We start from the raw sequence: 17292 nt of genomic DNA, 5'->3' as shown, positions 1-17292 counted from the left end.
AAAATAAAAACTTCATTGATCCACATATGAAGGAAAGATCAAAACCTACTGGAACACCAGTAGTTGAAAGTTCCAAACAGGTTTGTGTCTAATGAACAAAATTTCGTGACTACCTTTTTTTGTTATTGGCATAAATTATATAACAAATTCACTCTAATTACAAAGCAATCATAACATCTTCTCAGAATTGGATCTTAGACGGAGAAATTAACTCATTGCTTCACTGTAACCAGTTTAATTAGATGCTCTCAAGGGATTTTCAATTTTAGTCTGTAGCAATTTTTCACAAGAATTTTCTGGCAATGAACTACTTCACGGGTTGAATAGGAGCAATCGCTTTGTCGCACGTAAAATATTACCATTCTGGGTGGGCCGTAGGTGATACACACAATTACGATCATCACAGTCCATTGTTGCTCACGCCAGAAAATTGAGGGCAAGCGCATACTTTACACACGTCTGTGTGACATTTCTGTGAGATACAATGAAAAGATAGAGCAATGTAAAGGTCAAGGCAACAAACGTGAACAAAGAATTTGTAGTGATTTCCAAGTGATGAGTTAATAAAATCAAATAAAAGGTACTACTAACTATTGTGCTAAACTCAGATTAGGTCACGATTACCGTTTATTGTACATTTGCTTACTACTGATACAAAGGAATACAATAAGCTTATCTGCAAGTAATGTTCTAGCATTGAAATATTTGTAAGCAGCGAAAATGGAGCAAAAGGTGTTTTGCAGATGATTATGACAAGGACAGTTTGGTGAAATCAGTTCAATTGAATCCCGGAGACGTTCCAAGGAGAAACATGATTGGGAAAGATGAACAGGCGATCAAGATGTGCTTATTTGAAATGTATCGGGAAATTGCTCAATTTACTAATTATGCTCGTCGCGCCACTAGGCACTAAAAAAGTAATTAATTATACATATCATTTTTAAAAACTTCTAAGTAAAACAGACAATTACTGTAAATTAAAGACAGCCAACGTTGAATATTAAATTAAGAAGTCTGCATAATAATCCTTAATTAAACTCATTTATTTGCTTTTGAACTCATGACTTAGATGCAGTAATTACCTTATTATTAAACCAAGCTAAAAATCACAAAGGCATAAAACCACAAGGTCTAAATACTTTAAGTAATTTCCACGATCAGTCGAGGATTCATTCCTTCACCCCTTTGTCTGAGAACTCCTTGATGAATTGCCATAATTTCGTAAGCAGATCAAGGTACGAGTTAAAGAAACCTATTCCTAAATCCAACGGGGTCGCGTTTTTCCCATGTTGGCGCGTTATGATCCATGCACATGCCTATTGCAAATACGGGAGAAATGAAACTGGTATTTTTTACACTCCATATTTGTTATAATGAAAGTACCATCACGACCGTTCAAAGAAATTTACCACCCACTTCTCAAGGTTCGTATACATTAAGAATCTTTTGTAACAAATTCACGCGGAGTAAGGTGAAATAGGATTGCTCGCTATTATCACTCCTCTAAAATTGTAAAAATAGACACAACGCTTAAATTAGCTCGTTTATTCCCACAAGTGCAATGACAAGACAAAATTATAAAAAACAATAGGCGAAGTCTTTCCATCATCGCCAAATATTACCACCTCGGGCCGTGAAAGGTCCCGTTTAAAAAAAATGATCAGAGATTCACTCCATTTATGCACAGTATTATGTGATTTATTTAGAATAAGTTACTCAACAAATAATTATATTAATGGGATCCAAACTTCAAGACAACTTTCATTTGAAGCAATGCTGCATTACTTATTGAATTTCAATATTAATTCATTTTAAATTATTATTAGCGTAAGGTTGCTTCAGTCATTATCGATTTCTGGCGTCATATTCAGAACAAATTGTATTGTAAAAGTAATCAAGCTTACCTTGTTCGCTAATTGAAACCGAAACAGTTTCTTTAGCAAAACAAACATAAATCGTACCTACTCCAAAAGGTAATAAAATTTCATAGACTGCTGAAACTCCATGTTTCTTTGTTAATTTTTTTACATCTGTAGTTTTCATGGAAGGAACATTGACACTCGTTTTTGGGACAATTAAGGGATAATTTGACAACACATGCGGGCATGATTATCAAATTATTGAACAATTTTTGCAACAATTACAGTAGAAAAAATCACATCTAACCGGTTTGTCTTTGTGTAATTTATAGTTATGGAGGTATTTAGCTCACACATAGGACAATTACATTAGATCAACTTACTAATTATGGGTGTCTCGTCTGTGTAGTACGTTGCCAGTACAATTATATGGGATTCTTAAAGAATGTACTGAATTAAACAACATGCACGGTCTATTACGCCGGGCAACAAAAATTTTAGTTTTTTTATTACAATTAAGTTAGGATCATAGGTGTAATTTTAGTGTAATATTTTAGAAAAATAATCAAACAAGTTCTAACAAGTGTTGGAAGATTATGTCAACAAGGCATTTGAAAATCTCATTTGGGAGCTTTGGATCTAAAAAGTTTCACTACAGAATCTGAGAATGTTAAGTAATCAGTCTAAAAAACGAGAAATCTTAAAAAATAGACGTAGCAATTTGAATTACACAATCCAGAAGCTGATGAACAAGAGTTTGTCGAATTTGTAATTTCGAATAAGAAAAGAATAAATAATAGGTGAGCATGATGGCATCCAAAATAAAAAAAAACCTGGAACCTAAAAAATAAAAGAATTGAAACTTAATCATATAAAAACTTAAATGTACAATATTAACTATAACAATTTTTATAGAACTTTTCATTTTAACTTTTTATTTTAAAATTGAATAAAAACATTACGTTACTGCCTGTTATCTTGTCAATTTTCATTTCATGTTGATGAAATTTGGGAAAAAGACTCTTCTAGCTTTAGGTATAGACTGCTTTAAATCCCAGAATTATAGAGTACAAGAGACAAATTTTAAAAATTTCAAAATTATAGAGCAAAAGGTACAATTTTAAATATTTAAAGTTGAATACAAAATCAAATTTTTTGTTATCGCCTACAGCCTCTTACCAGTTGCAATAGTAATTCAATGTTAAATGTAGGCTTGAATTTTTTTCACATATGCAACATACACAATACTAAGACTTAGTCAAAAGCAGTCATCCGAAACATATTACCCAATACAATTGTTATTAATAAACATCTTAAAACATAATTTATTATTAATCTTTTCAAATCAGCGCCTTTACCCCTACGTGATTTATATCATGTGATGATTTGTGATTCCCACTAATATTTATTTATTACTATTTTCGACTTAATTTTCTGCAACATAAATCGATTATTACACAACTCGTAAAAATCGGGTACCCCGGCAGTAATTTATTGCCATTAGACAATGGTTTATATATTTCTCAATGTGGTACAACATAATTAATTACTTTGACTGAACAGAACCCAGATAAAACATTAAAAAAAAGTAATATTTGTTTATAGGTAACGCTGAGTAAACTTCACGGTTCATACAAAAGACTTCAGAGATGTAAATACAAAAAACTCAAAAGTTAGTTATTAACACGTCACTAAATGATGATGGATCGGAGTCGTCTAGCCACATATGTGATGGACAAAATACGTTTTGAATTCATGAATGACCCAACACTCAAATTAAGAGCTTTAGAGTCAAGCACAGGTCTTTCACACACGTAATTAATTACTACTTTACTCGAGTGGCGTATCATATATGGTAAGTTATGGCATATTAAAGCTTTGTTGTGCGGAAAATAAGATCACCGTATAATTTTATTGCCGTGTAATAATTAAATAATTGACAATTTTGTTGTATTAGTGTTCTCACCAGTAATACGGAAGAGTGGGACTGTCTCCCAGTTGCAACCCTTTGTCTTCAATAGTGAAACAGTTTACACAAATACAACTATTATGCAAGATCACTAGTACAAAGAACTTTAATTAAAGTAAGTTATTTCTAAACATTAATCGTAACGGAGCAACGGGTTAATGAACAATTCACTTTTCATCTTAAGAATCTGCATGATGTTTACACCATTGTTGTACATACATCCAAGATAATTTATTAGTTGTATTGCAACTATGTTCTCATTCCGGTGGATTTGAGCTGCTGTAAACACGAATGTTTAAAAAATCGGTAGATATTTTCTTAACGGATTCTTACGCAATATTTATTTAATTGTAATGTATTATAGTAAATTTCTTCCGTAATTGTAATGTTATCCTCGGCTATTTAAGGACAAAAGAAACTTCAAATTTATTTAACGATTTGTTTACAATATTTGCTTCTAATAATCAGCACTTGTTTTATCTCTTCCAGTGAAATTAATTAAGATGGACTTAAAAGGAAAGTAAATACTTACTTAATATTGAAAAGGAGATAGCTATGCAGTAACATCTTGGGAAATCTTGACACACTGATCTATTAAGTGGAATAAAATGTTTTGTCAATTCTCTAAATCAAGTATAAAAATGCAACATCTTGAAATATGTATTAAATTAATCACTGCTGGATTACCTAAGATGATATACAAGTTTAGGTGTTTTCCTGTTGTAATGTTACAATAATTTAAAAAATTACACATGTTGAGATAGATGTCTACATGTCGCAGACACTTGTAACTGTAATTAATTTATTCTGTTACGTGGATTTCTTTCAGACGATATTCAGTAGAATTGGGCTTGTCCTGTTAGTAATATTAATCAGGTAAACTAAAAATATCTCGAAAATTATTAAATATTACCGAAAAATGACAGACGAATTTTCATTCTTTTTTTAAACATAAATAGCTTATCATTCCGTTAGCTACTGACCACAAAAAATCCTTAAGATAGTAATTTTTCAAAAAATGCAGCAGTCATAGATAAAAATTTGTATGCAACAGATTCCCTAGCTTCCTCTTTTACAAACAAAACGAAATAATTCTAAAGCAAAAATTGACGTATTTTATAGACTTAATGTACACAACCTGCGGGTTGAAAATCAATTACAATAATGGAAACCTACTGCTGTTCTGTTAATTTACGTTTGTGCTTATAAAAGCGAAAATGTTAAAACTGCACTAAAACTTATTTACAGCGAATTACTAAATCTTTTAAACCACAGAAAAGACGGAAGTTTATGATCTTTGTAAGATGTTATTTTATTTTATAAATATTTTCGTTAAGAAGATTCCGTTGAAAAGATAAATAATACAATTTTAAACCGCACAAATTTCGGTCGCTCGGCCATACAAATTGCCAATAAGAGACCAAAAAGCTATAGAAACTTGGATATCTTAATTGCGGATTCTAAGCAATAAAATCGCGAAAAAAAAGTTTTGAAAAACGTAAGCAACTATCTGAAATTTTAATAGGCCATAACTCAGTTATCGGATCGGATTTCGTCTGCTCTAAAAGTAAGCGAGATATCAATCGTAGATATTTATACAGGGTCCGGCAACACTTGTGTCCACCCCCAAAATCGTCTTTAATTTTAAAGTTACAATTTTGAAAATTTGCATACGCTTATAGTTGACAAAGCTCTAGAAGCTGACGCAAAAATTTGTTTTTTATCACAGTTTGTTTGGCGTCGCGACGCCTAAGAATTATAATTTTTAGCGATTTTTGAGTTTTTGCGGAAATATTCGCGATTTAATTTTTTTTTTCAACATAACTATGATACAAATATTTGAGTTTTTATTTTAAATCTAATGCAAATTGTGTTTAAAATTTGCGAAAAAAACGCTGTTTTATCAAGTTAGTTTTCAAAATTCTGACAGCGCAGTGGCAAACTACGTTTACACCAAAATTTCACAAGTCACTTCATTCTATCTTATAAAGGTTAATTTTGATTAACACGGGCATGTTGCACTTTATGGACACCAGAAATCGTTAATTTACATCGACAAAGTGACAATTTCACCAATTAAGACTTTTGTTACAATCTAAAGCGAGCCAAAGGATAGATGTCATTTGTGACACAAGTTGTTGACAGATGGGTGTAAACGTAGTTCCCAATTTTGACGTAATGAAATTGAAAACTAACTTGATAAAACCGCATTTTTTTCTCAAATTTTTAAGACAATTTGCATTGAATCTAAAATAACAGTTGACATATTTTTTACACATTTATATTGAAAAAAAATTAAATTAGGGGTTGATATCACAAACTCTCACAATTAACTAAAAATTACATTTTTAAGGCGTCGCGACGCCAAAACTATCAGTGATAAAAAACAAATTTTTGCGTCAGCTTCTAGAGCTTTGTCAACTGTGAGCGTATGCAAATTTTCAAAATTTTATCTTTAAAATTAAAGACGATTTTGGGGGTGGACACAAGTGTTGCCGGACCCTGTATAAATAAATATGACTTAAGTTTGTTCCAAAAATACCTAAGCTAGAAATCAATCGAAATAGAATTATAGGGGGCGTTTTTAAAGTAATTTTTAAAAAATTTTTTGCGAGGCAAAATCGACTTTTCATGACTTTGAATTTATATGAATCAAAAAGCAGCTCGAAGTCGATAATAATCTGACCAAGATTCAGATCGCTAAGACAATTATTATTAGTAGTAGTTTACGAAAGAAACCCTAAAACAAAAAGCGAAAACTGCATCTTTCTATCTCTCGTAGTTTCGGATGTAAACAAAAAAAGATTCGGAAATTAAAATTCACCATTCAAAACTTCAATTGTTCCCAATTCAGTTATTTCTGCACGTACAAGAAAAATTACAACAGTTTTGGATTCTGCGTAAAATAAGTTCCACAAACTTAAAATTGTTCAAAAAAAAAACATTTCAAAAAACGAAAAACACATGATTCTATCTGTTCTAGTTCTAGAGATATAAAGCACTTATTCTGTCTCCACCCAAATAGATTTACATGGTAAATTGAAAAATTAAATTATAACGTAAAACTCCTGTCCAAAATTTCATGACTAAAAGCAATTTGAACATACTACTCAAGTTTTTATAAGCTAAATAAATATTGTTTTAAATAGAAAATAAAACATTAACATGTTAGTTAATTTAGCATTTCCACTAAGCGAAATTTCCAAGAGATTTCAACAATTACCCACGAATTGCAAAAGACCTCCATAAATAAATCGATACAATATAATCAGATTAATTGCAAACAATTCACTATTGATGGAGATCAAAGTGATTTTAAAACATTGCACTGAGACGATTCAGTGAACCACTTCTCTTTCCAACCGTCGAAGATCCGTAAGAGATGACTTATCGCACCGAATTGTAAAAGAATTGGCGCATCTCGCGTTGTTCTTCTCTGTTTGTTTTTACACCGAAAGGCGTCTAGAGGGGAACAGACTTAGTTTGTTGGTAGGGTGCATTTTTGTGGAGATGGTACTGTAGCAAGGTTTTGGGATGAAAGTAAAATATTTTGTGAGATTACACCCACTATTTGCGGTTTAACTATAAAAGCTAATCCAAAGATTCGCACACTCAGATCATCCCAAATCATCTTCGAATACACATAAGTGTGGTGTAACAATTTTAGTGTAACAATGAAGGTAGGCAAATTGTGGCAGTGCGGAATATCTAAATTTCGGGATTCAAACTGAAACAATATTATTTTTGTTGTTCTCAGGTCATTCTTGCTTTTGTTGCCATTACCGCTGTCGTTTTCGCGGAACCTCCTGTTCCTAATAGTCAGTATCTGCCGAGTAATCAGTATGGAGCGCCAAGACCTTTTGCACCTCCTTCGAATCAGTATGGAGCACCGGCGCACACAACGGCTATTGTAAGACCTAATAACCAATATGGTGCTCCACGTCCAGGCGGTAATTACTTGCCGCCCAACCAAGGAGGAGGAGGTGGAGGATATGGAGGAGGAAATGGAGGATATGGCGGTGGCGGATATGACGATCAATCTGTAAGTCTTTTTAAACCAAAACTAGATTTTAAAATTTTATATTTTTCTTATTTAATTACATTACTTTTAATTCAATTTTTAATAATCATTTTTACCTATCGAAATGCAAAAAAAATTTTTCAAAAATTTTATTTTCTTATTTTCCTATTTCTAAATGAACCAGAAAAACGTTCAAGTTCTTCAAAATTCCTTAGAAACAACTTTCTAGCAATACGCAATATTTTTCAATAAAAATAATTTTTGGATTATCATTATATTTTGTAAGCAATTACCAATGCCAAAGAAAAATCGATAAATTCTGTTTAAAAAACTTATTAGATTATATCGGAATGCATTGCTCTAAAAAGCCTTTTTTTTGAAAATTTTGAGAATATGATCATGTCTAAGATTTTTTTTATTTGGAGATGCTATAATTCAATGATGCTTATATTACTGAACGTAAAAATTCGTGTTTTTTTCTTTAGAAATTTCATCTAGTTCTTTAACTACTTAAAACACCAGACAAAAGAATAAAGTAAAATATTCCGAAATGCTCACATGAAATATTTATAGATATTTCTTGCAAAATTAGTTTTTTTCGCGATTAATCGTATCACAAAAAAAGTGAAAATGCTCATAACATGATTGAATCAGCGACAATGTACATACCTAATATGTAGCTGGCACTTTTCGCAAGATGCAAAATTTACCACAAAAATTCTGCTCGTCTAAAACCACATTACCTCAAATCGTTTTTTAATAGCTAAGTTGCCTAAGAATTTATTGAAGCAAATGCGTGAACGCCTCAGCAAATCATTATCTCTACATACGTATGCACCTCATTTATTTTAGACCGCATCATGTAACCTCTCGATGTATTTGTAATGTAAGAAATTTCGTAAGCCACTTTCCTCCTTTATAGCAATTTATAATCAGGAAATTTTATCTCCCAGAATAAATAATTCCCTAAAACAATTTATGGCGAAAATTGCATTTCTCGCATTACGCAATATCTCGTTTTGGCAACAATTTATTCCATAATTAATATTCAAGATTTGAATTTTTATATCACCCGAAGCCAGAGTCTTACGCCATCGTGATATGATGAATGATCTGCATCATTTGCCTACTGGTGGATTTTTATACAAACATTGCCCTCTCACTATGTTACTCAATCTTTAAGGAGCCTGCCAATTACAACTTCGAGTACCACGTCCAAGACGCTGCTTCTGGCAACGACTTTGGTCATCAGGAATCGCGTCAAGGTGATGTAGCTCAAGGAAAATATTTCGTACTTCTTCCCGATGGTAGACGCCAAACTGTGGAATACACCGCCGATAGCGAAGGATACAAACCGAAAATTTCTTACGAACAAGTAAGCAACGGCAATGGCGGAGGCTACGGAAACGGTGGTTACCCCAGCGGTGGAAGCGGAGGTTATCCCAGTGGCGGCGGCGGAGGCTACCCTAGCGGTGGCAGTAATGGAGGTTATCAGTATTAAACTATTATAGATAGAATAGAAAATTGTTACCATTCTTGATACGATGTTTACATTCTTTCTCTTGTCTATCTTTGTGATATCATTCAATTGTTCATACTTTTTTTACCATTTCTTTCACCTCTAGTTTGACATCTTATCAAGTATTACAAGTACCTTAATAGTCCTTGGAGACTTCCGGACTAAAATAATAATGTAATTAAATTTATGCGGATAACCAAAACACGAATATGGACAACGATTTGCATAAAATGAATGAAACATAATTTCATTATAAATGTTCGTTCATTTTTGCTTGGATATTTATTAAATGCCATATTTAAGTATGTAGATTAGTTTGAAAGTATTGTCTAATTATTGAATTATACTTTTATAATAAAATAAAAAGATTTGCATTTTATTTTTCATGGTTTTAATCTTCTTGACTGGTAAAATCATTAAAAAACAATTAAAACTACGCTTCAAAAAATATAAATAATAATGAATAAACAAGCCGTTGCATATTAAATTGTATTTTAAGCAGCGAATTTGAGTGAAGGTGAAGAGCAGGTATTCGAGAGTGATAAAATTTAAAGGATGAAAAATTTGAAGGTTTTTCAAAATCAAAAATGTTCAATGTAGCCTTCTTCGTTTATTTACATTAACTTAATTGGTTACCTTACAAACAAATATACAGACAATAAAAAAGTTATTTTACAACCTCTAAAGCTAAGATTAAGCTAATGGTAGGATGACGGGTAAACACAAATCACGTTATTACGTACAAATTCGTACCTAGCGAAGTTCTATACACATACAATTGATAACAACCAAATTTCGAATGGAACGTTAACTTACATGACTATTAAAATATTACCACCAAACTGTCAAAAATATTCTTGACTAAAGCCGTATCATGTGTATAAATCTACCTAAAATTGCAACACTTTTAGCTTTGCTGTTAACGTCGTTCCTTTATATTGCACTACCAAGTGGATGGCTCACTTTACAGCCCATTTTAATCAATTAATTCGGATTATATAATAAATGAAATGTGTTGTTACAAATGTTTGATAAGTATTATATTACAAATTAATAAATAAAGTTTAAATAAATAGAACTAGAATCTGAGTAATCTCAAAATACAATATTGTCTTTTTATTAAAAGAAAATGTTTCATTAAAATAATGAATAAAAATTTACAAATAAATAAAACTGAATTATTTCGGCAAGCAAACAAATTGTTGTAAATTCGTTACGTTAGATAAGCTTACAAAAAAACTCTATTGCTTAGGTATAAATCTAAATAAAATATCACACGAAAGCACCATTGTATAATATCAACAAATTTGAAGCAATTTAGACGAATTATACAAAACAATTTGTTTACACAATGAAATGTGAATAGATAAAAGTGGACTGACAATTTTGAAAATAAAAAGTATTATTGTATTACACATTTTTCCTTGGGTTGCAAGTCCAACTGGGACAAATCTTGCTCTATTAAATCATCTTCTTCAATTCTAAAATGCCGAAAATCGAATTTTCTGTTTTTTTTTCGCAATAAAAATACTTACGCTTTTTCTTGATTGTCCAAGTGATGAACGAGCTCGTCCCGCTTATTCACAATTTGCACGAGTTCATCGAGTAACATTTGTTCTCGATTTCTCTGCTCTTCTGTTTTCCTCCATTCTTCAATGGATGCGATTTTTTGCAGTTCTAAGTTTAGAAGTTTGTATTTCGTTTCTAAGTCGGCTTCCTTTTCCCTGTAGCGAAAATTTAGCAATGCTTGTGTTTCGAAGTTGTCACTTACAAAATATTAAGTTGCATCTGCCTCCTAAGTAAAGCATTTTTTTTATTTACAAACATAAACCATTTCGCCATGAGAGCTTCCTCCTCTTCTCCGTTACTGCTTTGAGATTCCATTACCACTCGCAGTTGTTTTTCCAACACAGCTGCTTGTTCATCTATGGCACTTTGCTCCCGTTCGAGGTCTTCCATTTCTTTATCAATATAATTATGTACATCAATCCCCATCTAAAAACTGATTTATAACGAAAGGCGCAAAAAAGATTATCAACCTCTTTCAATCCTAAATCGTCTGGTAACTTATCTGGAGTGATTCTTTCTCTATTATTAGGACTAGATTTTGTTGAATGTTCACCTGAACTAGAAATGACATTGCCGTTTTTCTCCGAGCCTAAAGTAAAAGAGGTAAGTGTAATAAAAAACTAACTTAACTAGCCCGTACTACTTTGTCTTTCAAAAATTGCTCTTTCTTCCTCCGCCTTATACGCATTCCTCTCTTCGATTTCCATCAAAGTTTTGATAGATTCTGGACTAACTCTGATGATCTCGGTTTGAGGGCCAGACCCCCGCCTGGCTTCGGCCAGAAGCCTTCTCGCTCGTTCCCGAAGAAGTGCTTGCCTTTCATCCTCCGACTATCAAGAACACAAAGAATGTAAAAATTCTCTAATTTTCGTCACGCTACGCACAATAAAATAAAAAGACAATGAAATACTGGCAAGATGAGAAGGACAAAACAAAGCTACATACCCTGGTGGGGGAAGTGGTGATGGAACCGTCTTTTCTGGTCTGTTCTATCAACTGCCTCGCACGTTCTCTTTGCTCAGAATGTCGCATAAGTATTTGCTGCACACGCGTCAAAAACATTTTAATGGCAAGCCAAACCTTCACACCAAAATGTTAGCTTGTAAAAGTAGTTAAAAATAAATGCTCCCTCTGATTCTGAAGAATTATTGAATTTAACATGATAAGCTGGTTCAATGTCAGCTTTCATAGTTATGACCAAAAACGTTCCGATCTTTACATCATACAATGGTGATGGGAACAAAGTGCTATGTTTTAGGTACTTTACTAGGAGCAGCAATGATGGACTACTAGAAGAACTCAACAGACCTAATTTCAACGAGAGAAAGTGACCAATCCCAATAAAAAATACATTTGAAATTAGACTTGTCAAACTAATAATAGTGCTCAGATGGTAAACAAAAACAAACTTGCAAAATAACCTTCTAAAATACATCATAAAAACAAAAAAAAAACTTACGGCGTTAGGTTTGGGAAGTTCAGTAAAAACGTCACTCGCCACTTCTTTCTCCTTAACTTTAAAGTCTCCAGAACCGTTCATCTCAACTTCAGGTACCTTTTCATTGGAAAAATTGATATTTGTAACATCCTCTTCCTCATCGGAGCCAAACGGATCGTTCAGTTCTCGCCTCGTCATTAAAATAGGTTTCTTACTTTCTTGTTTTTTCTCTTCTTTTTTATTTTGTGTTTTATCTTTAGACGGTGACGACATAACTCGACTCATTAAGGTTTTAGAGCTCAACAAAATAATGTCTTTCACGTCTTTAACAACAGTAGGAGACTTTTCTTTGGGCTCCTTGATAACATCCGCGGGCTCATTAGTGATTTTCAGTGGAAGTTGCAACTTTGAAGCCGCAATTTTCGCGTCGGTATTCTGCGAAATTTCTTTGTTAGTCTGATTTAGTTCTTTTTCTTTCTTGGATTCCTGAGATTTGTTTAACTGCAAAAGAATGATAAAATGCGTTCGATTCAACTGGAGCATTACCTGTTGGCTTTGTTTTGCTTTCCTTAAATTAATAATTTCTTGTCCAAACACTTGTTTAGTAATATCCGTATCTTTATCGGTGTTGAACTTTCCGATGACGTAATTGCTTTCTTCGGAAGTTTTACCGATCTGTTGGACCTCCAACTGGTGTCCAGTGAAATGGGCGCGTAGTTGGTGCAAGTACGTCATAACTGCTAACTTGTCAGGTACTGTAATATCAAATTGTAACGAAAATTGGCAAAGTTAAATTAACGAACCAGCTAGCATGTGCATGTCGGTGGGTTCTATAACGCGCGGGATTCCAAGTTTATCTCCAGCATCGAATGCGATCTTACAATTTCCTTTCACATCATGGGGAGAAAGGGAATTGAAGTCTCTGTGAAACAAACATAGAAAGAAACTCTGGTAAACACAACACTCACATTAGATTGGGCTGGAAATGATGTATAACAGCGCAGAACGCCATTCCATTTCTCCAACTGGTTGTTAAATTTGTAACTTTAACTCCAGGATAATTCTTCGTCATTTCTTTGCACCACTCTAATAAATCTTGTCCTGGAAAATGACAGAAGTAAACAAGAGGCACGTAATAACCACACGTGAGTACCTGGCGTCGTCAATTTCTGCTGTTGACTTTTGGGTATGTCAATATGTTCCTTCAGTTCCAAAGGCTTCAACTTCAAACTTGCGTTTTTAGGTTTCGGGACGCTCTCATTTACAGAATCTTCTTCAAGTGCGTCTAATTTATCCAACAATTCAGTGCACTGCTCTGAATAGGGATCAATATCATTTTCGACAAAATCGCTTAACCTAGGAGGAGGGATTACGGTGGCAAATTTGGGTCTTTCTGCAATTGGCGAGAAGTTTTCTGCGGTCGGTGTCTTATCATCTCGAGAAAAAGACTGTATGCTCGCAACTGAAGTACTTACAAGGTTAGGGAAAAAAAGGTACATAAGTGTAAACAAACCACTAATCGGAGTACTTGCGAAATCTGACCCAGATAGACTATTTGTCATCTGTTGCAGGTGTTGGGTTACTTCGTTAATACTGCTTTTAATCGAGTTATCGTTTTGAGAGAAATCGTCGTCTTCTACGTCTTCTAAAGCGGCAATATCATCACTGTTGTTGTTTACGGACATTAATGAAGCCATTGACTGCATGTCTTCGTCCCTGTAGTAATGACAGTAAATAACTGTATAGTTCCGCAATCAAACAACTTACGTTGCTTTTCCTTCTCTTAAAAGGACGCATGATAAAGTACAGTCGAGCTTAGCGGAAGTAATTTTCTTTGTCGTTGGTTTTAAACAGATTTGTAATTCTGACTGGGTAGATTCGATACTGGCATATTTTCGCATATTGACATGGGCAATGGCAAGTTGTCTTCTTTTTCCTGTTGTTGGTACCTTAACGCAACGTGTTAATTATTGCATTATTACTTAAAGTGTTAATACTGTATTTTTAGACATGACTTATCATTGCATCGATAATAATGTAGGAGTACTAATTAAAAATCAATAAATCTATACAGTTGATGCAGCTTGTCTCAGACTTAAACTAGACGAGTAAGGAAGTAAACCAAGCAATCAATGGATATTCTTTTAGGTTTAGTTCATCATAGACGATACTGCACATTTTTAAAGTGATAGTTGAGCAATAAAATCAGAGTTACAACACGTAAATTTAATATTCCTGTTATCAGTATCTCCTAGGCTGGGTAATTAACTTGTATACAGATTTTCGGGGTTTATTGAGGTCACATACTACGTCGATCTTTTGTGCGATAAACTTTGTATTGTTACCTAAATCTTATAAAAACTGCACATAAGAAAGGAGACATTTCTATTAAACAATCCTTGAACCCTTTGATACAATATTATGCATTTTCTTGGCAGATAGTATTCCAAAAGCAAACACAATCGAATTTAATTAGTGAGGAGTGCTTTTTTTTTGAAGTACCATCGATAACAATCTTCGTCTCACAAAGAACGCAAAATTCTAGGCAATGCAGAAACACCTGGTACGCTTGCATGAATAATAATAATGGAGAACTAATTAAAAAATATTTGTATGCACCTGTAATTGTGACGTAAACAAAAGAATTGATTTTTTGCTAGTTGATAAGTATTAATTGACGTCACGAGGACTCTTTTAATACAATCTTAGAAACACTCAAACCGCTGAGAGGAAAATGTAAAAAACTTTTTGTTGTTTATTAAACAATATTCCTGAAGGCCTTAGAACCTTGAAATTAGGATTCTATTTTTTTGTGGACATTTCTGAATCAACTAAAGCACTCAATATGCCACAGACTAACTACAAAGTCAATTTATTAGCTAAATAACAAAAAGCAAAGGATTAAAATTATCGGTGGCCCCATAAAAGTTGAAGGATCTAAATTGAATATATTTTTAAAAAAAGCATGTATCCAAATACGCGCATAGAAAAGGATAGCCCCTGGCATAAGCGTCGCAAGTAGAAAATTTTTTCTTCGACTAAAGTTTCTATGTTGTAACTCTGATAGGCAATAAAGTGATAAATTTAAGCTCTGATTGCAATTTTAACTTCTGATTTGACAGTACCATCATTAAAAGCGAGTAAAAACTGTAAATAAAACATCAAACTTGTAGACTCCACTTGATACGACGCCACTGCCACAGCTAAAAAACGACGAACAGCTGATTGTACGTCTGCGCAATATTAAAATTCTTGGTGCGCACCTATTTGTTTAGATATTTAATTTGGACGGGAAATTGCTCCGTTTTTATTATTATGGAACTATCATGAGGACTATTTAATGTTCGTTCAGATTTTACATTGTAAAATCCCATCAAATTCTTTTAGCCTAATTAGAAAGGGGAAATTGCAAAAAGCCGTTTTAAATCGTTTCATACTTAAATTGTAAACTTACATCCTCTAAAATGAATGACCAATCTTTATCTTCTAACTCTGTTGTCCTAGGGTCTTTAAATAAAGTGATTGCAACCTGATGATTTTCTGGAACAGGCCAAACCACCAAACCCTTGTATGCATTTTGTAGTGTTGGCTCCCATGCCATTGGCGCGGAAGCCACTCTTCTAGATCTACGTGACCATACTAAGGATAATTTATGTGGTTCCCTAAAATATACAATATCAATGTGTGGTGTGTAAACTTGTTAATATTCCGAGAGCGTCATTGACAGATAATAACACAGGAAACAAGCGTGACTTAAAATGATTTTAATAGTCAGAGGAAGCAGTCATTGCACTTGTTTCCTTTTGTATATAAATAAACAAATAATAGAAAACTACTGTGGAGTGATGACAAAAAGACTTCAATCACACGTTTACATTTTTTCATTGGTTTAGTACTAAAAAGTACAAACCAAATTATGTAAGCTTGTTTACATTTATTGATTTTTGCGTCTAGTAAGAAATTTTAAGAATCGCGGGCTCTCCACGTATCAATTTGATTGTAAATTACGTCTTTTGATAAGATAAATACACTTATTGCAATCAGAAAGTAAACAATACATAAAAGTAAACTTACCACTTTGAGGTAAATTCTACAGCTAGTTGATGATATGAGACCGTGAATTGAAACTTTGCTGCCCGTTTATTTACCCTCTGAAGTCGTTTCCAGACAGATCCCATGCTGCTGGAATCCACACTACCAATACAAGACATGATTGTCAATTAAAGCAGAGAAACTAAACTAATAACTTTGTCAGGGGAAAACACAGTAACTTGCATATCAGTCTGATAAGCACGAATTGATAGTACGAGAAGCAAAACGAAACTGAAATTATCAAAAACACCAGATAAAAGGAGTGCATGACATTCCTCAAACAAAGTTATAAAGAGTAAGTAAATGTTTATACCTAGTGATATATTAGATAGCAATAGAACCATTTACGTTAACGAAATTAATAATTTGCATCATTACAAGAGAACTTTGACATTAATAATGTTAACCTTGCATGAATCACTTGACACTTGGGTCACTATTTGGACATTGACAAATTTCCAAAACAATTTACGCACCCATTTTACCAATATTACAAGCCGTACCTTTAAAATTATTTACACTACTGGTTCATGGTGGTTGAGATTAAACTTCAAAACTGCTTAATACTGTCCTTATTTTCTAAACATAGATAAAGAGCAGAATGATGTAAATTATCAATTATTTTTTGTCATTTCACTATTGACAGTACAGCCACCATCGGCAAGTTCGTTTTCTTTGCGAAGAATTTACGTTGGTTTGGGATGGTGCCGGCAGGTGTCACTACCGTACAGGCGACAGCGGCGTCGCAACGTGGAGACAGAAATCTGTTTATCAAAAAATGAAAGAAAATAAAATCGGGGAAACAATAAGGTATTGAAATGAATA

General features: G+C 33.2%; 2 protein-coding genes across 4 annotated transcripts; one reads left to right on the top strand and one right to left on the bottom strand.

Annotated features, from left to right (window-relative positions):
• Positions 1–7297: 7297 nt before the first annotated feature.
• LOC148179459 (uncharacterized) lies at positions 7298–9701 on the top strand. The gene is made up of 3 exons (XM_088050887.1): positions 7298–7508; positions 7586–7870; positions 9033–9701. The coding sequence occupies exons 1-3, from the start codon at positions 7503–7505 to the stop codon at positions 9348–9350; spliced, it is 609 nt and encodes a 202-aa protein (XP_087907013.1). The 5' UTR covers positions 7298–7502; the 3' UTR covers positions 9351–9701.
• Positions 9702–9958: 257 nt separating this feature from the next.
• Ehbp1 (Eps15 homology domain containing protein-binding protein 1) lies at positions 9959–16601 on the bottom strand. 3 transcript variants are annotated; one of them, XM_088029274.1, is made up of 15 exons: positions 16450–16601; positions 15830–16037; positions 14143–14324; positions 13889–14091; positions 13529–13837; positions 13344–13476; positions 13179–13297; positions 12922–13130; positions 12397–12876; positions 11883–11978; positions 11578–11767; positions 11408–11526; positions 11140–11363; positions 10904–11092; positions 9959–10849 (listed from the first exon to the last, which is right to left on the bottom strand). In XM_088029274.1, exons 1-15 carry the CDS (start codon positions 16584–16586, stop codon positions 10771–10773), a joined length of 2877 nt encoding a protein of 958 aa, XP_087885400.1. In that variant the 5' UTR covers positions 16587–16601; the 3' UTR covers positions 9959–10770. The 3 variants fall into 3 exon arrangements, with proteins under 3 accessions (XP_087885400.1, XP_087885401.1, XP_087885402.1); XM_088029275.1 differs by having other exon boundaries at positions 11581–11767; XM_088029276.1 differs by lacking the exon at positions 11883–11978.
• Between the last annotated feature and the right edge of the window lie 691 nt (positions 16602–17292).

Source organism: Gnatocerus cornutus, chromosome 2 (assembly GCF_029298725.1).
Source record: "Gnatocerus cornutus isolate USDA-ARS CGAHR chromosome 2, icGnaCorn1.1, whole genome shotgun sequence".
In the NCBI taxonomy this organism is placed as follows: domain Eukaryota; kingdom Metazoa; phylum Arthropoda; class Insecta; order Coleoptera; family Tenebrionidae; genus Gnatocerus; species Gnatocerus cornutus.
Note: the sequence above shows the minus strand (reverse complement) of the source record. Positions and strands in the feature narration are given on the sequence as shown.

Bases quoted from the DNA above. Each gene is read 5' to 3' on its own strand.
- LOC148179459 (XM_088050887.1), top strand. The intron at 7,871-9,032 runs GTAAGTCTTTTT...TCAATCTTTAAG, and splicing joins GCGGATATGACGATCAATCT to GAGCCTGCCAATTACAACTT.
- Ehbp1 (XM_088029274.1), bottom strand. From the start codon at position 16,586: ATGTCTTGTATTGGTAGTGTGGATTCCAGCAGCATGGGATCTGTCTGG. The intron at 11,364-11,407 runs GTTGATAATCTT...ATCAGTTTTTAG, and splicing joins ACGATTTAGGATTGAAAGAG to ATGGGGATTGATGTACATAA. The intron at 11,093-11,139 runs GTAAGTGACAAC...TTTTCGCTACAG, and splicing joins CAGATGCAACTTAATATTTT to GGAAAAGGAAGCCGACTTAG.